Genomic DNA, 25,882 nt, shown 5'->3' on the forward strand with positions numbered 1-25,882 from the left:
AGGGTTGAGGTCTGGGTCGTCATGTACAATAACTTTAATGATTCAGTTCTACATATCGTTATCTCCATCATACAGAGATCAGATTTACATGATACAAAACAATTCTGTCTAAAAATAAAAGACATTAAAACAAATTGATGAGACGATGCAAACGTAACACCTGATGCCATGATCGCCCAGCAGACCTGTGAAACATTCAGTGGGAGTTTGATTGCTCTGAAATCCATCCCAGAAACAAACACAATCTTATTTTGTGATGGTTGTGACATAGCCAAGAATGAATCCCAGTGTCATTACCACACAGGGTCCCTGACCACATTAAATAACTGCAACTAATTGCTAAATTCTGAAGTGTTTAATTGTTCTTAGTAAGCACTTTAATTTGATTGACATGTGCTAATACATATTCAATACCCTGAGCAACAGAGTTGTAATATTTTTCTCTCTCTCCACACCCAGTTTCGGCTCTTCTTCACAGAGCCAAACCAGAGCCAGTTTTGCAGAAAAGAACAGACATACAGTTCAAAAGTTTTGGGGTCAGCAAGATTTTTGAATGTTTTCGAAATAAGTGTCTTATGCTTGCCAAATCTGCATTCATTTGATTAAAAAACACAAACAGTAAATGATAATTTTGTGAAATATTTTTACTAATTACAGTAACATTTGCATTGTAATATATTTTAAATTGTAATTTATTCATGTTATGGCAAAGCTGAATTTTCAGCATCATTACACCAGTCTTCAGTGTCACATGATCCTTCAGAAATCATTTTTAATATGCTGCTTTAATTGATGCTTAAGAAACATTCCTTATTATCATCATTGTTGAAAATAGCTGTGCTGCTTAATATGTGTGGAAAATATTTATTTTTTTCAGGATTCTTTGGTGAATAGAAAATGCAAATGACCCCAAACTTTTGAACAGTAGTGTATATACCAAGACAAAATATAAAGATAATTGACTTCTGTTCATTTTCATCATCTAAGACTGTAATTCTTGTAATTAACTATGCGTGGCTCTTGTGAGACTGAGAATCACACCAATGCAGTTTACAAAGTGTTTGTTGCCTAATTAATTAATGCCTACATTCATTAAATATTAAGCAGCTAAAGGAATGAAGACACTATTAGGCCATTTACATTGAAATAGACCCACTATATCAAAAGTTTTTACATTGTATCTCAGTATGTCCAACTACTTCTTGAGGACACTGTACAGTATATGTACCAAACTTGTAAAAATAGCTGATGCACTATACCATCATCACTTTTTGTCCTGTTCATTAAGATGAAACTTGAAAAAAAAAAAAAAATCTTCAGTTTAATTCATTTAATACTCTTTATGCTCAAACTCTGAAATTATGAATTCACAAGAGTGGCCACTGTTTCTAAGATATACTTTACAAAACCAGTGCCACAGAAAGGCTGGCACTATTGTTTCAGCTACACAGACACTTCGCAAAATGAGTATGAAATCATATAACATATACTCTAATACAACTTATCTTTTACAAATCTATATTTTGGCACTGTTATTGTCTACTTTTCCGACTTGGATGAGAAGGAAGCTCAATTGTGTTTGTTCCACTGTAGTGCATGAGATACAATCACAACCACAGATGTTACAGCAAAAACTCTATAAATGCTTATCTTTTTTTGATTGTGGACAACAGGAGAATTCAGTTGCAGTTAATGGCTAAGCAGATTATGCAAATGCATGTCCCTATTAGGGTGATTTATTGCTGAAGGTTTATGGTGGTCAATATGACTCAACAGTCTCCTTAAAACATTTTTATAGGATTAAACTCTAACGGAGCAGTACATCAGATTTAATTACCAGGAAAACCTTGCAGTGTTGATTTTGGTTTCCAATATATTGATTCATCCTACATACATTTATAATGATGATTTAAAGGGGTCATGAACTGCATTTTTTATTTTATAATGTTTCATGAGGTGCACTTGTAATGTTAGTATGATTTTTACCTCAAACATTGTCAGTTTTAGAAATAAAAGGCCATTTTCTACCCTGATTTTACCATTTTCTACTCTGAACGCTCTGTTGGAAGGGCATGTCTCCTGTGAGACTTAAATGTAAACGCCCACTGCTATGATTGGCTAACATCTTTGCATATGAAATAAGTATTACATGTGTAACTCTCTCGAAAATGATTAAAAGTCTTTACTATTACAGCTGTGCAAATTAACTAATTGTGAAAATTGTTGATCACAGCATTATATTTAGATCTACTCTCGTCGTGTGAAAGTTTGCAGCAATGAGCATTGTAGCCGATGACAAACTGACTGTCGAGCGCATGAATGCAGTGATCTCGACATTGCAACTCGATTTCTGCACTCTCACAAATGCTTTCATCATAACTAACAGTGCAAACACTGTGTTAAAGTCATTGTGCGGTGTAGACAGTTTCATTGATTATAACGGAAGTTTTGGAGAGAATCCAGAACTCAGTCACTGATAAACACAAGCTGTTGTGATTGACAGCTCCAGTGATTATAAAGGGAGCGTTCTTTGATCGCTTTCTGTATATAATTGAATCAATTTAAATAACATTATTTTCAGGCTAGACAAACAATGTGAATCGATTTACTGACGCATAAACAAACAGACGAAGAATGTCTGTCTGTACATGAATCATTACATATCAGAAATTGGGTTCACATCTTACAGTAAAAGTCTGTTTACCAAAATATCCACAGTGAAATGTACCGATCAAACAAATAATGCTCTACTGAGACATTCACAAAGTTGAAAATAAATAACCACTTTCTGCAGAGGCGGTCTTTCATCGCACAATTACGTCATAAATGTGACAAAATCCGAAACAAGTTGTTTTCAGAACTTGGTTTCAATAAAAGCTGTTTTTAGACTAACAAGGAAGTCAAGTTCTGAAACGTTTTTAGTACGATGACCTCTTACATTTCAAAAGGATCAAGGAAAATAAGATTTCTCAATTCATGACCCCTTTAATGAAGAGTTGATATGCATTTAGCACGCTACAGGAATGGTCAAGCAAGTAATACCAGCAATATTTGTGTAAGCCTACTCGCATACAAACTTCAAAAAAACACTCTAGGGATCACACACACCGTAAATCTGAGAGTACTTACAGTAAAAGTGCTGTAACGTCAATACATGTCTTCTTTTTATTCTTCTCTTCTCTTACAGAACTAGTGCACAGTCTTTGGTCAAAAATAAAAACCTTTCAAGGCTTATTATAGAACAACAATTCAAGGCTTCCTCCTTATTCAAAGCAACAAACGTAAAATCAAAGACCAATCTGATTGGCTGTAGAGTGGACGTAACGTCAGTGAAAGTGGCCCATGGCTTCAGCGGCTTTCACCCGCACGAGAGGATCTGGATCCTGCAGTAGCATCACCAGACCTGAAGACAGGGGAAAAATTATTTGGTTTGTCCATTAATCAAAGAAAAATTAAAGTTTTGTTTAACATACAAGTCAAGTGGTGCTTTTACTGTATTTAAGAGTTACTACAGCAATACACTTTACCAGACAAAATCATCATTAAAATAGAAGCAAAAATAATAGATTCCTTAGGTGCCAAGAAACAGCAAATGTAGCACAATAACAAGGATGTGCTGTCCTTCCTTAAATATATCTCTTGACTGCAGATATTATTATAGAACTGCTGTACCTACCCTTGGTCACTGAGCCCATATTCATATGGGAGAAATGCTCATCAGGAAGGTTCCCAAGCAAAAAACCTAAAAATTCACAAAAACACAGTTACAAAACCAACACAATTATTTTTTTTTAAATATTGTATTGCAATTTTAAAGTTAAAAACAACTATTCAATGAAGCATACATTTTTTACACTGAACTAAAAAAAAAAAAAGTTTTTACCAATGAACATGGCAGCACTGGCTCTGATCTCAGCCCAGTTACTCTTGAAGAACTGAATGACTGTGATGTGGTAGAAGTTCAGCATGCCTGGGAAATCCTGGATCTTTGTGAACACACATTATGATTTTATTTATTTATTTTTTAATAAGATTATCATTAATAATAATCAGTAAACAAAATTAATAATCTGTTAAGGCCCGTTCACACAAAGGACAATAACTGTAACGATAATGATATAGTTTTAAAAATCTTTTTTAAATTTAAAAGAATAATCTCAACTATAACAATAACGGCACAGAGGAACAATATTGTTGGAATCACTTTCACAAAGATTTTTTTTTCCAGATAATGGATGATAGAAATATTGACAGTCAATCGTCGACAGTCAAAACTGCTGACAACATTACAAACATTGAGTATATCAAGGAAGAAAACAAAGATCTGTGCAAATGTGGCACAGCACAGTGATTATACTGTAATAACAGTAATTTGTTTTTAAAAAAGGGAATCATGCAGAGAGAGATGTACAGAATGTACTGTGCAGTTATTCTATGTGTGTATGTATAATAAAGCCTTGGTTCTTGCCGTACAAGGTATTTGGTGAGGTCATTAATGAACTCTCCATAGTGCAGACCCTTCTCCTCAAGAAGATGATTCTGGAACATGGCAGAGATCTGTTCTGAACCTACGACTGGAGCGCATATGCGCATTGCATACTTGCATGCCTAGGGGAACAAAGAAACACAAACACACACAAGCAATATTCTGTTAGTATTATCTGGTATTTGCATCATCCTTTTAACTAACTTTCAATGTTTATACCTATAATAATAAAAGCAATCTTTGTAGGAGTGTGTGCAGACTAAACGCTGACCTTGACCACTTGAGGGTTGGGATCACTGAGGTGCAACAGCAAGCTGACCAGAACATTGTGGATCTGGTCTTTAAAGACCGGCTCACCTGAGCCGAACTTTGACAGGTTTCCCAGGAGCACGATGGAAGCACATCGGATCTCATCATTCTCCTGACAGAACATGACAAAAGCTCTTTCGATTAAAGCCTTACAACAAAATCCACTACCATAACACTGTACTGTAATAGAATGTAGTTACATAGAAAAGGCACCATTTTATTTTCTTCATAAAATTTGTCAGTGAATATAGGTGTTAACACTTTAGAAAGTGTTGATTGTCAACTTTAGGAAGCCGAACAAAAGTTTATTTATTTTTTATTGTTTGAAACTTTTGCAACCCTGTTACCAAAATTATGGACATGTGTAAATACAGTTTAAAGCTGAAATTTAAAACAAAATAGACAATTTATCAAATTAATATATTTAATTACAAAACAATGCCAGGATGGGTACAGTATAGGAACAGTATGGAGTCAACACCATCATTTGTGTTAACCTTAAATTTGTGTGCAAAGGATCAACAATTTTTAATATTAGTTTTTATGATTTATTTATTTATTCCTGCAATGTGGTAGAAAAGGTTCCAAATGTGGAACACACACAAAAAGTTTTTGGAAATTGTTTTTAGGTAACAATTAAGAAACTTTTTTTTTTTTTCAGTAACCAAACTGATATTATTTTTTACATTAGAATAAATAAAATTTTTACAGCTTCATAATTGTGATTTAAATATTTTGTGCCTTCTCTCAACACTCACATTCTCCAGAAAGGGTTTTATCTTCATGAAGATGTAAACGACAAGCAGGTGGACGTTCTTTTGGTCCAGGTAAAGCAATATCTTTGACATTCCTGACATGGCCTCCAGTGTGATGAGTTTCCCTGGATCATCCTTCTCTTCCATACCTGAACTCATGGCTGCTAAAAGCTCCTTTGCGTACTTATTCACCTGAATGAGAAAAAACAGCAATGTTTAGCAATATATAATTACACACTTAACTGACTGATTTTGTTACCAAGCTTTAGGAAGTAATGACAAAACTTGATTTGACTACAGAGAGAAGAAAAACAAAATCAGAGCAGAACAATGGAGGGCGTGAGGAACACAGGGAACTATTTGGCAGCAGTTGTTAGGTAAAATTTCAGAATACAGACAATTTTCTGCATGCTTCCTTACTGATTGTTGCATAAACAAGTTGCCATGTGTCTCACACTGTTGCCAAGAAACACTGCCTAAAAAAATCAGTTAGACTCTTCATCCAATTATTGTTTTCAGATGTCAAGCAGATCGTCTGTACCTTCTCAGGTGAGCCCACAGCAATGTTCCCCAGGCCTCGGACCGCCAGCATGCGGACAGTACCGCAGGTGTCAGTAATTCTTTCCATCATGTTGTTCATCAACATGTCCAAAATCATCAATTCAGTAACTACATGGTGGTTCAGCAGCTAGAAGGAATAAACAAATAAATCTTGACATCTAATATACAGCTATTAGAACATATTAAAGTGGGTGTGAAAAGGTTCCTGTATAAAAAAAGAATACGGTTCAATGCATTTCTGTTACAAGGTAAACTTGAATCGAACGTCTCTGAAAATATCATAAAAATGTGCACTTAGTATTTCTTTTTATGTAGCACTGGTCGAATTCAGTCGTATTGAGTCGTATTGGACTTATAAGGGGTGAATACAAGAACAAGCCAAAGTTTTATTAATAAAACATGAAACAGTTGTGCTTCTTAATATTTTTGTGGAAACTATGATCATTTTTTAAGGATTCATTGATGAAAGAAAGAACATTGAAGTTCAAAAGAACAGCATTTATTTGAAACAGAAAGCTTATGTAACAATGTAAAAGTATTTCCTGTCACTTTTGATCAATTTAATGCATACTTCCTGAATATGATTATTAAATTCTTTGAAAATAAAAATAAAAGTCGTACTGACCCTAAACTTTCGAAAAGAACTAAACTGAACTACTGTTAAAAAAAAACAAAAAAAACAAACAAACTGAACAATCTATGGTTTTGTAAAATAATTAGTCTTAAGCTATTCATTGTTACTAAACTTTGAATTAAGATCTGTTAACTTAAAATCACATTAGAAAACTAAATATTCTCACCTCAGAGAAGAACGCTGTGACAGTGATCCTCTGGCACTCGTAAATATTACAGAGAGAAGGACACAGACTCTCCACAATGGCAGGTAGTCTTGGACCAGCATGCTTTGCCATTGCTCTGAAAGAAAGAATAGCTTTTTCAAAATGTAGTACTGTAGAAGACCGCACTTAATCTTACCACAATGGGACAGAAACCAGTGTTTTAACTTCAAACACTTATTTTTATTACTCTGAACTTGACAGTTTCCACAAACACATTGAGTCCACGTGCTGTTACAACAGCTTGAAATTGACGTGAAGCACTCTCAAAATGTTGTAAACGATCACATCAAGTGCCTTCAAGAACAATTCTACTGTCATACATTTCTCCTTTAACATAGTAGAACAAAGCAGAAAAGTCTGCAAACAACAAACAGTCCAAGAGGACTGGGGTATGACGGAGGACAGGTGCGTGTACCTGGAGAGCAGAGTGACTCCTGTTGTGTGCTGCTGCGGGTCCTTCATCTTGTCCCAAGCTCCCTCCTGATCTAATGGTTTCACGACAGCGTCCAGCTGAGCTCGACCCAGCAGGATCCGCAAGGCCTCCACTGCCACCCTGAACACACAGGAAAGAGAAACACAGATGTCTTATTAACTCTATATCAAATCCTGAGCTGCTTCCATGTCTGCACCTTTAAATTCACCATCCGACCCAAAACCTCCTAAGCGATTGATTTGAAACCCTTTTTTTTTTAGACAGCATGACAGTAATAAGCACATCTATTTGGTGACATTTTCGGTGCATTTTTAACAACATGGTGCTATTTTATTTTTCAAATTGGCCAAAAGCAACATTCTGCTGTCAGACATTTTTTTTTTTTTGTATAATGACTGCTAAACTGTATATATGACAAATAAAAACACATAACCATTTTCCTAACCTTTGCACTCGTAACACATCGTGTTCTCTTACTTCTCACATTAAACAAACATGGACCTTTTTCAAGGATTGTGATGAAGCGTTTCCAAAGTTATCAACATCGCAAATCTAGTAAAGTTTATACTCTTAAAACGCTATACTTCATGTTATATTGCTTTGGCAGTAAATGACAAAAAACAAATTAACGCTGCTGCGAGGCCGAGGGAGTGATGGCAAATTTGACATCTTTCTCTCTTCTGACCAACGAAATCAATCTCTTGATATTTTTTTCCCTATTTTGGAAAGCTGTGGAAATGCTATCATGATTTTTTTCTTTTGCTATTGGAGCAAATGGGAATAAATACTGTCATCTCCCATTCACCACTATATAAGTTAAATATGACAACTTCCACTTCTGAGAACCCCAGAAATGTGAAAATGGTCCATTTACTGTCAAATAAATATTTTCAGATCAGCATGTCCATTTATTTTTTTAGTTAGTAAGTAGCTATTTTGTAAATAAACAAAAATAAACCACAACTTCCACTGCTTAAGTCTTTTTTAAGTTTAATTTATACATAGCCAGAACATTAATTATTAATGTAAAAAAATAAATCTAATGTAAATAAAAATAAAATAGCCTCAGTAAACTTCCATGGAGTCCACAAGATGACTTAAAACTATCTTAACAAATTATAAATTATTATTGACATTAAAATATTGGGGAAAAACTCCAATCTCTATTTAAATTACTTTACTACACATCCAGATTTGAACTGCAATCATATTTCTTCTTTCTCACAACTACAACAGCAATAACAGGGGGAGGGCCTTAGAGTCCAAAAAGGTTGAGACCCACTGTGTTCACAGTGTAACTCTGAATAAGCACGATAGCACAATTCCATATTTATGCCACTCACCCGCACACATCAAAATTGGCCACACTGTTTTTGTTGGTTGTTTTGCGGTCTAAAATGATGCTGTTGCTGTTGAGATCTTTCGGTAGCTGAACTCCCACGCTAGAACCCAAACGCAACAGCAGAGCGCTGAAGAGCTTTGGAAACAGATACGCCACGGCGTCAGCTGACTGACCATTCAGCATCATCTCACGTAGGGCACATGTCATCTAGAAAACATAATAAAAATCAATATTAATTGTCAAACAGGACACATAGACTACAGTTTCAAAATTTTGGGGTAGTTTGATTTTTTTTTTTAAAGAAATTAATCGCTTTATCCATCAAGGATGCATTAAATTGATCAAAAGTGAAAATAAAGAAATTTATAAGATTACAAAAGATATTTTGGTAACACTTTAGTATAGGGAACACATATAAACTATTAACTACGACTTTTCCCCTCAATAAACTCCTAATTTACTGCTTATTAATAGTTAGTAAGGTAGTTGTTAAGTTTAGGTATAGGGTAGGATTAGAAATGTAGAATAAGGCCATGCAGAATAAGGCATATTAATATGTGCTTAATAAGCAGTGTTGGGCAGTAACGCGTTACTAACGCAGTTACTTTTGACAGTAACTAATACTGTAACGCATTACTTTTTAAATAAATTAACTCTGTTACCATATGGTGCGTTACTTTTTTAATTAATTAATTTTGGCTGAAGTGTGTAGCCTACAGCATAACCTGTTTACAGCAGCGACGTATTGTAGGATTGGTGAATGCCAACCACTGTAAACACGAAGACGCACTGTGGGCGTGTTTCTGTTTATTCAAGTATGTGCGGCAGTCATAGCGAGTCAAGGCGAGAACAAGACGAGTTTTTCAAAGTGGAAATACGCTCATTATTTCACTTTAGTTGAGCATAAAGACAAAAACCTTTTAGTCAAATGTAAGCGTTTTTCTGGTTCGAATGTCCTATCTACTGCGATAAACAGCAACTCCAATCTGTCGAAGCACCTCCAGAAACGTTATTCATTTAAGCCTTTAGTTGACTAATCACACTTATATTAATTTAATTTCTTAAATACTGGACAGAATAAACCATAATAATGATCGTGATATAGGCTATAGCGCATGCATAAAGCTTGCCACAAAGAACTGGCAAAATTAATGATTATGAATGTGACAAAAACAGCAAGGAGACATTTTAATTGTTTATTAATAAAGTAATGTTTTCTGAATCAGTGTCGGCTGCGAAGATGAAGTTGACATTGCTGACTCTCATCATCTCCGGATACTGGACGCGCCTAGAGAGAGAATGTACATTTCATTCGGATTAGGCTACATAATCAGAGTAGCCTATTTCTTTTCGTTTTTAGATATTTCAAGCTTTCTATAGATATATTTCTCATGTATGTGAGGTAAGCAGCCGCTGAGTTTCGGTTCATTTAGCCTATAAGTCGCGTTCCAGTTCACGCGCCAGTGATCGCGCCCGCGCCTGCCATAATTATATTGTCTGCTATATTTGCTTCTTATTTATTAAATCCAGGCAATTGGTTGATGAAACATTGATTAAAATTAAGATACAATTTTTACAAAACGAAATTCACTTTAAAGAAAGGCTTTCTTCGAAACAAAACTTAATGAAGTGGTCAAAATCATATCTGACCCACTCCATGCCTCCCGATATATTGTGCATCTTACTCATGCTCTTCACTTTTCATAATCAAGTAAATTAATTTAAAACATAACATAGGACTATTTAAACATAAATATGAAACTACATTTTCTTTAATGGCTATACCAACACATATTGTACAGTACAGAGAAATTTCATAAGCAAGAGCGGATCATGAGTCACGAGTCGGATCAAGAATAATTTATTCTTAGACTTATATTTAATATTGGGGGCATTCAAGTTATTTGACAAATTAAATTTTAACGCAATAGTTACTGTCCCTGGTAATTAGTTACTTTTCTAATGATGTAACTCAGTTACTAACTCCGTTACTATTTGTGAGAAGTAACTAGTAACTATGACTAATTACTTTTTTAAAGTAACGTGCCCAACACTGTTAAGTACCATACTAATAAGCAACTAGTTAAAAGACCCTAAAATAAAGTGTTACCGATATTTCAAACAAAACCTTTTTAACTTTCTATTCACCAAAGAATTATGAAAAAATGTAGTTTCCACAGAAAAAAAAAGCATATTAGAATGATTTCTGAAAGATCATTTAACAATATAGAAAACAGTTATGTTAAATTGTAATATTTCACAATATATTTTTTTAAATGTATATTTGATCAAATAAATACAAGTGAATACAAAATTAAGTGACATTTCACTGACACCAAACTTCTGAATGGAAGTGAAAGACATTTATAAATAAAAGGAATAAAAAGACGTTTAACAGTTTAACACCATTTCCTAACTAATGCAACAGTAAAGAATCAAGCAATTAATTGCATCCACTAATATTTGTTTCAACAAGCCATGACTGTCAATAGCACTGCATGTGAAGACATTTTGCCAAACACTTGACATGTCATGATGGGAAGTATGAAGCTCACAGTAAAATCCCTACGTCTAGCTTCACAAGGATTTTGTTCAATTTGTTGTGATTTTGTTGCTTCATGCAGAACTTCTCTTTCAGTGAAGACAGAAACATTACTTGACGCTGCATAATTGACACATTGTGCCTAGTTAGAATGAGGTGTTATGTGTTTTAAAAGCCAAATGATACAAATCCTAAATATATTAAAACTTACAGCCAATGGGTGGCTTGTGGCAACTTTGGTCAAACCGGGTCTCAACATGGATTCCTTCTTATCTACATAGGGAACCATAACACTCAGCTTCTCGATAATCATCTCCATGATTTGCAGGGCCAGAGTGCTGTCTGCTCCTAAAGCCATCCACATCTCACAGCTCCAGCTGGAGAAAACACACACACACACACACAAACATATCATAATTATGCTTGAGCATCATGGAGCACATGACAGACAATGAATGCCATGCACATAAACAACACACACAATAATCACCTGTCGTATGGCAGTGGGTAGGCGACGAGTGTGTTGACCACTGTCTGCAGGTGCTGTGTAGAGAGGATGAGGATGGACTGACCAATGGCCACCTTCACTTGCTCTTCACCAATCACCTGCAGCCGGTTGTGCAACACCTCCAACATCTCTGGCACCTGACAAAGTCAAGACACAAGAAGTGAAAACTGACAAGATAGAAAATAATTACAATTTTATTGAACATGTGAGCTGAATTTTGGGAGTGTTATAAAAACTACTTTTGAACTACTTTTTTACATTATAAGCTACTAATAATTTTAAGTAGTTAAACTACAGACTGAAATTTAAGTTAAGTTTTTATTTACTAAAAATCCACTTTATTGTTTCTTGCCATTTTTTCTATTGTTTCATGGATAGTAAACAATGAAATTGATAGAACTGTTGTTCAATTTGAGAATTAATTGTTCTTTTGAGTTGCAATCTTTCAAATAATTAGCTTTATTAATTAGAAATTAATACTTCTATTCAGTAAGAATAAGAATGAATTAAATTAAATTAATCAAAAGATACATTAAAGACTTTTACATTGTTATAAAATACTATTTCAAATAAATGTTGTTCTTTTTAACTCTTATTAATCGAAGAATCCTGAAAAAAATTATGGTTTCCACAGAAATATTAAGCAACACAACTGTTTTAAACACTGATAATAATAAGAAATGTTTCTTGAGCACCGAATTACCATCTTAGAATGATTTCTGAAGGATCATGTGACACTGAACACTGGAGTAATGATGCTGAAAATTTTGCCATCTCAGGAAATTACACATTTTAAAACATTAAAATAGAAAGTAGTTATTTTAAACTGTAATAATATTTCATAATATTACTGTTTTTACTGTATTTATGATCAAATAAATGCAGCCTTGGAGAAAAATAAGAAACTTTTTTCAATAAATGACCCAAACGTTTGAAGAGTATTGTATGGAACACTTTTTCAATAGTTTTATGGCATCCAAACACTTGGAGCTGTATAAACTACATATTTTACTACAATAAATATTAAAAATTATTCTGTAAATACTTTTTTTTTTAACAATTTATTTATATAAACTGCCAGTTATATAACAAACCAGTTCATTTAAATAAATAGGATTATACATAGAAATGATATTTATTATATCAGTTCGCTTGTCTATAAAGCTCCACGTCCAATATATACTGATCATGTTAGAGCATTTGCCGGCACTAACAATTGTTTGATTTCCCATAATCTGATGAAAGTGTAATGTACCAGATCCTGCAGGCCAGCACCTCTGTTCTTCAGCAAGGTGTTGAGGATCACACTGGATGCTCTGGAACAGTTGGACTGAGAGTCCACCAAACCATCAAACAGAATAAACAACAGGGTGCTCAACTGCTGCTGGGGCAAACGCTTACTGATGATCTAAAACACAAGAAACGGGGGTGGAAAGGGAGGAAGAGAGTCTGTTTCAATTTCACAAAGAGAGATGGTGGATCCTTAAAGATCTCTGAAAGCATCAGTGCTTTAGGAGAAAATTACATTGAGGCAATTTACCTTAGTCAGCTCAGAGCAGGTGTTGTACAAGACTGAATGGTCAGGATTGCTTAGCTTCTCACGAACTTCTAAAAGACCCTCAACTGAGTCGTCCTTGTAGTCCAATGAAAAGCCTGTCAAACAGAGAAAAATGGAAGAGCCAAGACACTTTGCTAAGTTTTCCAGAACAAGATACCAGTGTAAACAAGTTCATACTGACACACTGTCGATCTGAAACCCACCCTGGGTCAGACGAAACTGAGTTGTGCTATGAAAAACCAGGCAGTACCTTCATAGCGCAGCTGAATGTACATTAGACTATAGATGCAGTCTATGGCTGCCCGCCGCACCTCAGGGTTTGGGTCTGTGCACCGTGGGGCCAGACGCCCCACAAGAGCTCCCAAATTATGGAATGACACTATATTCTGGGGGGAGGGAGAGAGAGAGAGAGAGAGAGAGAGAGAGAGAGAACGGAGCATGAGAACTAATAAGATCCTAACTATAGTACATTTTTCCCAAAAGCACACATTTCATTAATCATTGGCTTGAGGAAGCCAAAATAAACGATCCTGTTTAACATTTCAGCTTGGGCAGAATAAAACTAATAGGAGCTTAAAGTGAATGCTTTGTATTTAAAGGATGTGAGAGATTTGTCTTGAACAAACCAATTCACAGTGTCCAGGGTAACGATCTACAAATAGCCAGAATACTTTTTTCAACATGTAAAAAAACACTTTACTTGCTAAATTTGCATCATAATTACAAATACGCTTCAAAATAATGACTTAAAATAATATCGGTAATCTATAATATCTAAAAAATCTTTTGACTATAATAATATATCAAATTACTTTTTTATTTATATAATTTACAAATAAAACCCTCGTCCTCTCCAATGTTGGTGCACAAGTATTGAAAAAGTTTCTTTAGTATGTTTGAGAACAATGGGAATTTTAGAGATGCTTAAAAAATATATAATGAGTAACATAATATTGTAACACAACTTTTAAAAGAAACATTTCCCAACGCTAGCAATTCAAAGACTCTAAAGGCCTGTTCACACCGGGACGAATATCGCGCGCGATTTTCGCCGACGTTTAACGCCTCGTGACTAAACAACGGGCGCCAATGTAAGTGTGCACACATCGACGCGAAAAACGCGAGGCGTAAAAGTGTCATTTTTAAAAAAAACGCCTCAGGTTCGTTTTTTTGGTTTGACGCGCCACGTTAAAAACTGGCCAACCAATGAGATTGGCGCTTTTGTTCACGTGCCTGGAGCTGCTGAAGTTACAGTAAAACACGACTTGGTGGCGCTCAAGCACAAAACGGTCTTGCCGAGCACACAAGACGACGAAGAGAAAGTAAGTAGACGAGGAAGACCCCTATTTTATATATATATATAAAATAGGGGTCTATTTTATATATATATAAAAATATATAAAATGTAGGCCTATGCCATTTTATATATTTATTTTATCTTCTTTAACTTTATTAATATCATATGTTTATTTGCACTACCGTTAAGCACAAGCACCACGTACTGTCAGAGAGTGAATTTGCACTTTCACTCGGCGCATCGCCGGTGAAAATCGCTTGGGTGTGAACACAAAAAACATCTCGAAAAACGCTGACGATAAACGCATGCGATATTCGTCCCGGTGTGTACGGGCCTTAAGGCCCTATCACTAATTATGGATCTTATAGACGTGTGTGTAATATTTGCACACACACACATACAGTCCTTTACCTTCACATTGAGATGGTCCAGGTAAAACTGTAGTAATTCTGCCATGGTCTTTACTGCCCTCTCCCGCTCATGGTCTTGTCCTGAGCTCAGCCAGCTCTCTATATGCTGGAAAAAAATGCAAAAGGACTCAATACATGAGGTTCAGACAAAGGGACTACAAAATGGCAAGTAACTTTCATAGTTTCTACTTTACCTTGAAAACAGACTGCAGACCGTCAGGACTCAAATCTCTGGCTAACACATTCTTCAGCAATTCAAGAAGAGCGTTAAAAGTATCTGAATATAATGCCTGAGAGAAAAAAAAAGCATTGTGGTAAAAAACACACTTTTTGTTTAAAGCATGCAGGAGATAGAAGAGACACTCCCAGGGATAAGTAGGTACTGTACATGCATATTTTATTCTGACCTCTCTTTGCTGTGGATCCAGGGCTTCTTCATCTTTAGCTTTGTCCAGAGTGTCCACAGTAGGAAGCCCATAAACACCATTCAAACATGTTTTTAACAAATCAAAGTTTTCATTTTCTGATAAAGGAGGATCTAAGTTTCTGAAGGTTTGAGTCAAGTTCTTAATAGATTGTGGATTAAGAATCACGATGGTCAAAAATGTTTAGCATATATTTACAATTAAAGACAAAACCACAGATGAACACTAGAAAGATTTAAATGATAGGATACATGAGGTTGGCACATGTGGTCATAACAAGATGGCGAACAGGGGTCCGCATGACATCTGCTGGTTCAGCTTTGATGAAATCCTACAGGAAAATAAAAGACATAAATGCCAAATAAGTCTGCATATCATTCTGAAACTGATCTGAGATTTACAAAATAACATTTAATATCAGGTCACATTTATCTCCTAGATTTTGCCCAATGGAAACTTGTCTGTAATCATTCATATACTGCAAGTACATTGAAAATATTTACTGTATATTAAAAACTGAATGATCTTCATATCAAACCTCTCACCATCATAACCCCCATCAGCTCTTGTTTGCGGGAGAACAGGAAGCCCTGTTTACGGACACTGTTGCTGATGGCCTTGGCAATGAGTCCAACACTATGAATGAGACTGAGCTTCATAGTCAGGTCCTATGAAGTGCCCATGTACATACAAACACACAGAAAGAGATGAAAACACACTCAAACTGTGATTTATGGAACAGTGCATGTGTCAATCAAACAGCACAGGCAAATCAAGACCTGGAATTAGAAAAGTATTTCCAGGTCACAGTCGCAACTCAGCATGCTAATTATAAATAAATATACATGTTTTACTCATAACATTTACTTACTTGTACTTTGAACATAGTGCAATAAGAGATGAAAATCACAATGTGCGACAATTTAATTGTGATTCAATAGAAAAAAGAGTTCAATTGATGAATCAAGCCACCTAAAATCCAGAAAAGCCAGAAAACCAAGTATCTAAACACTGTGATGCTTTAGTAGTAAGACAAAAGTTATTAGGTTAGTGAGCATTTTTTGACCTTCTCAAAAACCATTCATCTTTTACTTACAAGTGTAGTGTAAAGTGAGTTTAAAATGTCATCTTTATTTTATCTCTAATTTATCAAAAGATTCAGACTAAATAGGAAGAGCTTTATATGTAACCGCTGGGCCGTAGCTGGGGTATACAGGGCCCCAGTGCATGTTGTTAAAAAAATCTCATTCCGGGCCAGAGGGATTGATCCCCTCAGCTGAAATTGAGGGGCCTCCCTAGAATCATCACCACCTTTCACCCCGCTAGTGACGGCCCAGCGTAAACATTTTTAACAACTCAGTCTCATAGAGAGTGTCATAAAGAGATAGCTTTTTTTGAGAAGCTCAAAAGGTTATACTGTAAAGTTTTTGATTGCAGCATCAAGAGAAAGTGAGTTAAAGTTTAAAGGTCAGAGGTGAGAGAAGGTCCTCATGATCGCTTCCCTTCACGGTACCTTGGTCTCTACTTTAATTCCCAGAACCTGTACAACAATAAAAGTAATGATCCAATGTAATTCACAAACATGAAAGATAATCCATTTTATTTAAAAACTTTGATATCCAAATTGGACTGGAGTGCAGAATGTTAAAACAAAATGAGTTACATGGTTCCCAAACAGTGAAATTATTTTAAATCGCACAATTACATTATGAATATGGATGAGATATGATTCAGCACTCTAAGAGAATTAATGATCCTTGTCATTAAAAATCGTTTAGATCAAACTGTCATAACTGCAGCCTCAAAAGCAACCAACTGAATCTTGTCAACAATATACTAGGACATTCAGAGGACTTATTTAGCAAAACACCTCACAGCAGCAACACATTTTCAGTTTTGAGCCACACTGCTGTAGCAAACAATGAGAAATGATTAATGTATTAATTCTGATCAAATAAATGAGCTGTTCATCTTACATAATAGAGCTACAGAGGCATGAAATTTAATTGTTTTCCAAAAACCTCCAACAAACAACCAATGCAAATGCAAGTTGAGTCATCAATATTTTTGGTTCGTTTTCCCAGAAGTTAACCATGACTATAAAACTGACTATAACCCAAAAACCACAAAACTTTACATTTAGCTTCAGAGGAATAAATAACATTTTAGAATTACCAGTTTAGAAATCTCATTGGCTCCAAATACTCACTAATACTACAAATAAAACTGCTCTATTTTCAAACCACAAAAAGTTTTTTTATGCAGCAGACAAACAATATTACGGTGCTACAGTTGAGCCCCATGTGTTTTACCTTAGTGTTGAAGTTCTTGGAGATGTTTTGGAGAATGTCACTATCGATGCGAGTGAGGAGCTGATCTTCTGGAGCGTGCAACGCAACATAGCCGTAACACAAAATTAGAGTGCTTTTCATTTTCTCCACATCAACATCGTTTTTATCCTGAAATGACAAGAAAAGTAACAACAAGATACACGTGTGAAATACGGTTTCTGAAGCACTTTATAAACCTAATATAATTATAATTTTACTACTTAACCTTTGCATTATGGACCACTGTGCACTCTTAAATTTCACAATTATTATAAAAAAAATAAATAAATAAAAAATAGTATAGCAAAACAACCATTTCAAACTACATTTAAATGTTAGTTTTAACTGATTTGGGAATCAAAAGAATAAGCACAATGAAACTCGCCCTACTTTGAGAAGACCAAATATCCCTGAGGCTTTCCTGAAGGCGTCAGACTTCCCAAATTCCTCCAGTTTTTCCAGAGTGCCATCGAGATGGCTGCTGGCACACAGCCCGATTCCCATGGCAACACCCTGCAAACCAATTATTGCCTGTTACCACCATAATTCTTAATTAGCAGCTTTTAAATAACTGCAAAAACCTTTAAATAATCGTTTTATCTACTGGTAGTCAATTACTCAGATATCGAAACTGTGGAACATGTGCATCAATTCTATACCTATCTATGATTAGAAATTATATGGGATCTGTGTTCTTAATGATAACTGATAGCACACAATTCAAACACAAAAAATTTGGATACAGGTATGAGTCAAAAAGGTTGACTGGTCAACCACCAATGGACTACTGTATGGACTACCGTATTTTCCAGAAGTCATGTTTTTTTCTCATCTGAAACATGCTGCAACTTGTATTCCAAAGTATATTCCATATAATGGAATTAATGTCAAGCACATTTGAAATTTGTTTAGGCTTAGTGATTATAATAAGTGTTGCTTATAATGAATGACACTATAATTCATGTTTGTTTAATACTGTTCTGTTCTGAATACCATTAAATTGAAAGGATTTGTTGTGGAGTGAGGGGAACTAAAATACAAATTTAGAATGTTTATAATGTTTGTAAATGCTTCGTTTTATTTACTGGTAGTCAATTAGAGACTAGCTTTAGAATTTTTTCCCCCTAATATTTGGTTTAGCTTTAATATTTTTTGTAACAATGTGGTAAAATGGATGAATTAAGATACATAATTCCCCAGAGAGGGTTTTAGTGTGCTGTCTGAACATTGTGATTGAGCAAGCAGCACATAAACTCTCTCTTAATTCATAAGTCAGAAGTGAACTGATAAGTGTTCAGTGTACAAGCGCTGAGAGCGGTGTACCGTTCTTTCGATTGCATCATTGTGACGAGTGCTGATCAGGATTTCCTGCAGCTGTTTCCTGACCAACTCTTTATTATAGCACTGCTGGAGAATCACACCGACACACCTGTACAAAAAACTCTAATAAGAAAGAGAGAAAGAAGAGTTTATCAAAAGAATGCAGGAAATGAAGTAAAATATACATTGCAATACATATTTTGTTTGGGGAAAATACATGAAACATTCATTGGTAGGCTATACATCCAAACAAGCTAAGAACCATGTTCTTGAATTGCTGTTTTATACATATTTATATTTATTCAAATCTTTTACACAGAAAGCATTCAATACCAGGAAACTGTTCACTCATATAGTTCTTTCAAGAATGATTACTTAAAGGGTTACTTCACCCAAATATGAAAATTATCCCATAATTTACTCACCCTTAAGCCTTCCTAGGTGTATATAAATTTCTTTTTTAGCCAAGCACAAACAGAGTTATATTAAAAAAAATATCCTGGATTTGATGCCCAAAAAAGCACATCCATCCAACAAAAAAGTAATCCATACGGCACAAGGGGGTTAATAAAGGCCTTCTGAAGCAAAGCGATGCATTTTTGTAAGAAAAATATCCAGATTTATAAACTATAACAACTGGCATCCGGAAGATGTAAAATGTAAAATAATGACAATAGAAACAGCTATTGGATTTGGACTGATCCTTTTCTGTGATACTAAAGCTTTATTGTTTTTTATAATATGAGAAGCACAGATGGATTTCTAAACTGACCTTCTCCTCCAGTGAGTTGTTGTAGGTGGGCAGGTATCGTGTGACTTCTACTGCAAGCTGACCGGTCCACTGGCTGTCGTCAATGGCTGCCACAGTTTTAGACAGGAGCTTCATCACAATCAGAAAGCAATGTCTGATTAATCACCATCAACAACTTTGGCCATTAGGATGTTTGCATGTTCTCTTGTCAATGCTTAACTTTTACTTTAGTCCTACAGATTTCTTGATAACATTTTTTTTAAATAACCATTTATGAATTCATACACATTACTACAGACCTTAAGTAAACTTTCTTCCCATTTCTTTTTGTCCAGAGATTCTTCTGTTGATTCTAGTTAGAAGATATAGAAAAACACAAAATTCAGTCAGAGATCCATTCAAACCACACTCTGGAAAAAGTCAAAGATAATGGGATACCCAATATAAGTCTTTAAAGCTATACCATGTAACTATCTTGGAAGAGTCACGGAATGTGAAATATGAGTTTTCATATTTAAATATAATTTTGGCTATATCTTGGAAACATCTGGTTGTCTTGTGAGTCTCTAAGGACAGGTGGTTTTGGGAGACACTTGAGAGGTTTCACTGTAACCTCATCTTAGCAGATGATTCAAGAACCTCTCCTTCGACTAAAAACTGACAGAGCGAGACAGAGTGAACCTGTAAAGTTTCAGTTAGTGGCAAAGGCATAATTTGCTTGTGGGATGGGTGGGACATGTCCAAACCAGGGTTTGCCAGGGTCGATATTGTCCCCACCACTTTTTGAAACATCTCGCGTATTCTCTTGTGGCTTGTGTCACAGTCTAATGTGGAGACTCTCTATTCGTTCCGGAAGTTCCGGTGACGTTAAATCGCAAAATAAAATGCAAACAAACAAGTCCCTGCTCTTGATATAAAATAACTGCTGGACATCTTTGGTTTTAGCTCCAACACCAACACTGAAGTGAATTGGTGAAACATTGAAGTGTGCAGGTGGATGTTATGACCAGTAGGTCTGGTGGCCTTGTGAGGCCTAGTGCTGTACCTAATCCTCTACATCACCATTGTATACTTTAACAAACCTTCAAGATAACTGAGCAGCTTTGGAATCTCATTTTCCCACAGTGGCTCTGCTTTAGGGTGAATGTTAGGGCTGATAGCACTAAGCAGACTCAGGGAGGGAGCACCATGTCCCCTGCATCGAAACGGGAAGGAGGCATTCACCTTAGGAAAAATAAAACATTTATTTTAGATGTCTGCATAAAGCAGCAACTGAATCACATCGTGATCCAAAGGAGTGTATCAGGAGAAACGGAGACTCAAAAAATAGACATTGTTAGCTTGACACCAATATTATGTATATGAGTATCATATGTTTAGAAACACTGTTGTTGAAAAGTTTGGGGTCAAATCAAAAGAACAGCATTTATTTGAAATATAACTCTTTTTAATATAAAAGTCTATATATATATATATATATATATATATTAAAGTATTAATTTCTTTCAATAATAAAAAGTGGCCACAAACTTTTGAACAGTATTTTATGAAAGTTGCAATAGAATGGTGAAATATCAAGTTTGATGGTCATTATACAAAAAAAAAAAAAAAAAAAAAAAAAAAATGTTGTAGGCACGTAAAAATAAAACATAAAATTCACTGTTTACCTTACTCGTTACCCAACTGAAACTGATAATGATTGATGAAAAAAACAAAAAAACACTGGGAATTCAACACTTACCAAAAGCCTTATCATCAGGATATATTGTGAGGGAAGACTAGAACCTGCAAGAAGAGGAAAGAAACAGAGCAAGACAGTGAGAGGGGGAGAGCAGACAAGGGTAACCCATTAGTAAGCACATGATCCAAAAGCATTACAATTAACGAATAAATAATCACTGAACCTGGAACTTATTTGTCCTACTAGAGTTCAATTTAATCATTGTCAGCATAAGAAACAATTACCCTCTGCCCAAAAAACTTTATTCAGTTGATAAATACCACTTTTCATTTGACTAATTAGAAACAGACTCAACAGGCAAAGCAAACGACTTGCAATGAAAACAAAGTGTCTGCAAGTGCAATTTAGTTTCAGTCCAACAACGAAAAAAAAAAAAAGATTTAATGGTGGCTGCTGGATTTGCCGCACTGCCGAGGAGACAAAGTGTGATTCAAGGGTTTCTTTAGGTCAGACATTGGAAAAGCTTTTAGTCTGGGACTAAACTCATCAGTGACATCATGATCGTATATACGTGTGTGTCCGCACCTTGTGCATTGAAGTCGATGATGAAGTTGGGTTCTTGTGCCGTTCGCTTCTTATTGGCCAGAAGAATTAAACTCTTGCACAAGGGGGTGGTGGCGTTGGCATACTGATTTGGGGTCAGGTAGCAAAGCAACATCGGCCATAGAACCTATAAGAGAAATAACATGCACTCAATTCAGGTGTACAAACATTATATTCAGTAAACAAAAGACAAAGTGTAGAGAGATAAAGGGCAAAGTGTTATTATCTCACAATGATTTAACTGATGATACATAATAATGGATGTTCATTATATATAATATACAATAAAAAGATATTTATCTTTTATATTTAAGATATCAGTTATTATATATCTTGAGTTAAACCACCTTTTGCTTTGATTACGGCACACATTGGCCATGGCATCATTTCGATAAGCTTATGCAATGTCAAAACATTTATTTCTATTCAGAGTTGCATTAATTTCTCATCAATATCTTGTATTGATGACGGGAGAGTCGGACCTCTGCGTAAAGTTTTCTCCAGCATATCCCAAAAATTCTCAATGGGGTTAAGGTCTGGACTCTGTGGTGGCCATTCCTTGTATGAAAATGATGTCTCATGCTCCTTTAACCACTCTTTCACAATCTGAGCCTGATGATGAATCCAGGCATTGTCATCTTGGAATATGCCCATGCCATTAGGGAAGAAAAATCCTTTGATGGAAACCATTGATTATTCAGGTACTCCGTTGACCTCATTTTTTGGGTATATAATGTTGCTGAACCTAAACCTGACCAACTAAAGTCACCCCAGATTATACCACCACCCCCGCTGACTTGTACAGTAGGCACTAGACATGATGCATGCATCATTTCTTTCGCCTCTCTTCTTACTCTGATGTGCCCATCACTCTGAAATCTGGACTCATCAGACCACATGACCTTTTTCAATTGATTCAAAATCCAATCTTTACGTTCCATAGCAAACTGAAGCCTTTTTCCCCGATTAGCTTCACTGATAAGTGATTTTCTGAAGGCTACACAGCTGTTTAATCCCAATCCCTTGAGTTCTCTTCACATTGTGTGTGTGGAAATGCTCTTACTTTCACTATTAAACAGCCATGAGTTCTACTGCTTTATTTATGATTTTATTTCACTAAATGTTTAAGTGATCTCTGATCACAGTCATTCAACAAATAAATAAATAAATAAATAAAATTCGACCACATTTCTTCCTTGAAAATGATGGTTCACCACCATCCTTCCAGGTTTTAAAAATGCATTGTTCTCAATTTTAGTAGCTTCAGCAATCTCCTTAGTTGTTTTCTTTGCTTAATGCAGGCCAATAATTTGACCTTACTGAAACAGAATAACATCTTTTCCATGACCACAGGATGTCTTCCGACATGAGAAATGAGAAGCTACTCACTGCACCAGTTAGGGTTAAATAACCTGTTGCCAGCTGAAACATATTAATCACTGCATTAATTATATATAAAATATAAAATGTTAAAACAAAATCAGTCTACCTTGATAAATCCTCACAATAAATCTCATAAAAGTGTAAATTCAGCACTTTAAAACAACATGTTAACAAGTAAGACACAACAAAAATCTAAAAATAGTCTGGCTAGGTGTTCATCTTCTGACATTTTCCTGGTTATCATTCGAATGTGTTTTGGCAGAGGGAATGGAGACAGTCTCATCGGCACATAAACTGTCTTCGTCTGTCTGCTGAGGAGAGATCCCTGTCAACGGCCTGCTGTTGATGTTGGGAAGCTCACAGGAAAAAAAGATCTAATATTTCTCTAGACACTCTTTCTTACAAGCAGCAGCGCCGGGCTGAGGCTGCTGACTTTGGCTGTGAAGATGATGGACTGCGCTGAATGACTGCAAAGCCCATCTCTCACTATATAAGAGTTTCATTGAGTTGTCTTTAAGATAGTAAGACGCATTGCAGATGTGCGTGTGTCTGATTTAGTGGCAGCAAGACTGTCACCACCACAGACATTGATGTTCCCCCTACTATTCAGAACAGTGGGTGATCAATATTGTTTTACCGATGGTTGATTTTTAAATTACTACATTTGGTCCCCACATGTCCTCAAAATCAGGTCAAATTCTTCAATGGCAGCTCCCCTCACTGTCTTAAGAATGATGGCTGAGATATGACAGCTTTATGACATTTATCAAGTTCACTTATAAGGGAATAAAATGACATGCAATATCAGTCAATCGAAATGTTGCAGAGCAGTAACAAGAACAAACCTGAACATTGCACATTTTGAAATAAGAACCATGACTTCAAGTGTCAAAGGAAACTATTTTAACTTGTTTGAGGAAGGTGTACAACTGTGTGTACTCACGTCAGTCAGGCGGCCCACTGTAGTAGTGAAAAGATGTAGTGTGTTATCACACATGCTACGCAGAGCCTCATTAGTCACTTCCTCTGGGTCTGGTGGTCGCTGTCCTCGCTGTAAGAATTTTAATGCAATTTATTACCCATATTGCATTAAACAATCGAGCATAACTAGGGCTGGTAAGAGTTCAAAGCGAACAAACTGAGGGAACCACCCTAGCTAATGCAAATATTTAAAAACTAAGGTATGACTGACATATGACACAATATGGACTATGAACTGTGCTAAATTGAATGCTAAAGAGGTCTGAAACAACAATCTTGCAATTCAATGCATGGGAATCAAGTAAGGAGATTTGTACACTTATCAAAGAAAAGTTCAAATGTGATCAGTGAGCAGAAAGTTCAGTTGCAGCTACAGTCATGTGACACTGCTGATCTGCAGCAAGATAATAAAATGTGTTAGCCAGTAAATGTTGTTTGTACATGGTAAGTGTCTGGTAGAGCACAGTGCTGGATGATGAAGCGGACGAGCAGGTCTCCTCCCTCCAGCTCCAGGTAACCATGATGAGCCATCGCACTGATCACCTGCACCACTCTCTTCTTCACCTGCACAGGTAAACACTATCATTAAGACCTTTCTGAACACTCAAAATGAGCTGTATAAGGGGCCGTTCACACAGAATGCGTTTTTCCATTCCAATGCGCTACTTTTTCATTGTTTTTCTGTGTAAACACACGCTAGACGTACGTGAATGACCGTTGCCCTCACGTCTTACGTCTTTTGCAGCATCTCACGCATGACACGGTGTTCTAAAAATGCAATGCTCAAGTTAAAAACAGTTCAACTTTTAAAAAGCACGTCTCAAGACCTTGCGTTTTTTCCCAATTCCAATGTCCGCATCTTGCGTTTTTTTTTTCCAAAGCAAAAACGTATTCAGTGTGAACAAGCCCTAAAACAATTTCTGCACATTTATCCCTGAAAAAACATTTTATACATAAAAATAGATCACATAGATTTATATGTAAAATTAAAATTTGAGTACTTGTATGTCTCATTTTAGCTACTTTTTATACTGCTGTGTGCCCGTGTCACAGACTTAAAAAAAATGAAAATCTACAATAAAACATTACATTTTTAAAATAATCTAAATAATGAATGAAAGAAAACATTTATATATTTCAATATTTAAAAGTGTGAAAATTATTTACTGAAGTGTGAAAATTATTTACTGTATGAACTTTTACAAAAAGTACATAAGTATCAAAGACAAATGACAAACCAAGGTATCAGTTTATTTACCAATAATAAGTTGTCAGTGAAGAACATGCTGGAGATTATATATTATTTGTAATGTATGAAAGAAAAAATAAAGTTAATAACACTTGTGATCAGAATATTTTAATAGGTGT

The 25,882-nt window shown here is 35.5% G+C and overlaps 1 protein-coding gene across 4 annotated transcripts in view; it reads right to left on the reverse strand.

The window, feature by feature from the left end:
* Window positions 1–1,315: 1,315 nt before the first annotated feature.
* mroh1 (maestro heat-like repeat family member 1) overlaps window positions 1,316–25,882 on the reverse strand; it is a 44,504-nt gene continuing 19,937 nt past the window's right edge. For 3 of the 4 annotated variants that reach the window (XM_048151883.1, XM_048151882.1, XM_048151884.1), the window contains 31 exons: window positions 24,956–25,078; window positions 24,477–24,584; window positions 22,133–22,277; window positions 21,608–21,651; window positions 20,949–21,090; window positions 20,166–20,218; window positions 19,888–19,995; window positions 19,119–19,238; window positions 18,186–18,308; window positions 17,778–17,924; window positions 16,979–17,005; window positions 16,011–16,133; window positions 15,717–15,796; window positions 15,448–15,586; window positions 15,235–15,330; window positions 15,042–15,146; window positions 13,584–13,719; window positions 13,316–13,428; window positions 13,031–13,183; window positions 11,758–11,912; window positions 11,479–11,644; window positions 8,727–8,932; window positions 7,366–7,503; window positions 6,912–7,026; window positions 6,092–6,238; window positions 5,554–5,742; window positions 4,758–4,907; window positions 4,474–4,608; window positions 3,884–3,986; window positions 3,677–3,742; window positions 1,316–3,403 (listed from right to left, as the gene is read on the reverse strand). In XM_048151883.1, the coding sequence (XP_048007840.1) occupies window positions 3,327–3,403; window positions 3,677–3,742; window positions 3,884–3,986; window positions 4,474–4,608; window positions 4,758–4,907; window positions 5,554–5,742; window positions 6,092–6,238; window positions 6,912–7,026; window positions 7,366–7,503; window positions 8,727–8,932; window positions 11,479–11,644; window positions 11,758–11,912; window positions 13,031–13,183; window positions 13,316–13,428; window positions 13,584–13,719; window positions 15,042–15,146; window positions 15,235–15,330; window positions 15,448–15,586; window positions 15,717–15,796; window positions 16,011–16,133; window positions 16,979–17,005; window positions 17,778–17,924; window positions 18,186–18,308; window positions 19,119–19,238; window positions 19,888–19,995; window positions 20,166–20,218; window positions 20,949–21,090; window positions 21,608–21,651; window positions 22,133–22,277; window positions 24,477–24,584; window positions 24,956–25,078 (3,732 nt within the window). In that variant the 3' untranslated portion in view covers window positions 1,316–3,326. The remainder of the gene's footprint in view (window positions 3,404–3,676; window positions 3,743–3,883; window positions 3,987–4,473; window positions 4,609–4,757; window positions 4,908–5,553; window positions 5,743–6,091; window positions 6,239–6,911; window positions 7,027–7,365; window positions 7,504–8,726; window positions 8,933–11,478; window positions 11,645–11,757; window positions 11,913–13,030; window positions 13,184–13,315; window positions 13,429–13,583; window positions 13,720–15,041; window positions 15,147–15,234; window positions 15,331–15,447; window positions 15,587–15,716; window positions 15,797–16,010; window positions 16,134–16,978; window positions 17,006–17,777; window positions 17,925–18,185; window positions 18,309–19,118; window positions 19,239–19,887; window positions 19,996–20,165; window positions 20,219–20,948; window positions 21,091–21,607; window positions 21,652–22,132; window positions 22,278–24,476; window positions 24,585–24,955; window positions 25,079–25,882) is intronic. The other variant, XM_048151885.1, reaches the window with a different exon arrangement.

This window comes from Megalobrama amblycephala, linkage group LG13 (assembly GCF_018812025.1).
Source record: "Megalobrama amblycephala isolate DHTTF-2021 linkage group LG13, ASM1881202v1, whole genome shotgun sequence".
NCBI classification, from domain to species: Eukaryota; Metazoa; Chordata; class Actinopteri; order Cypriniformes; family Xenocyprididae; genus Megalobrama; species Megalobrama amblycephala.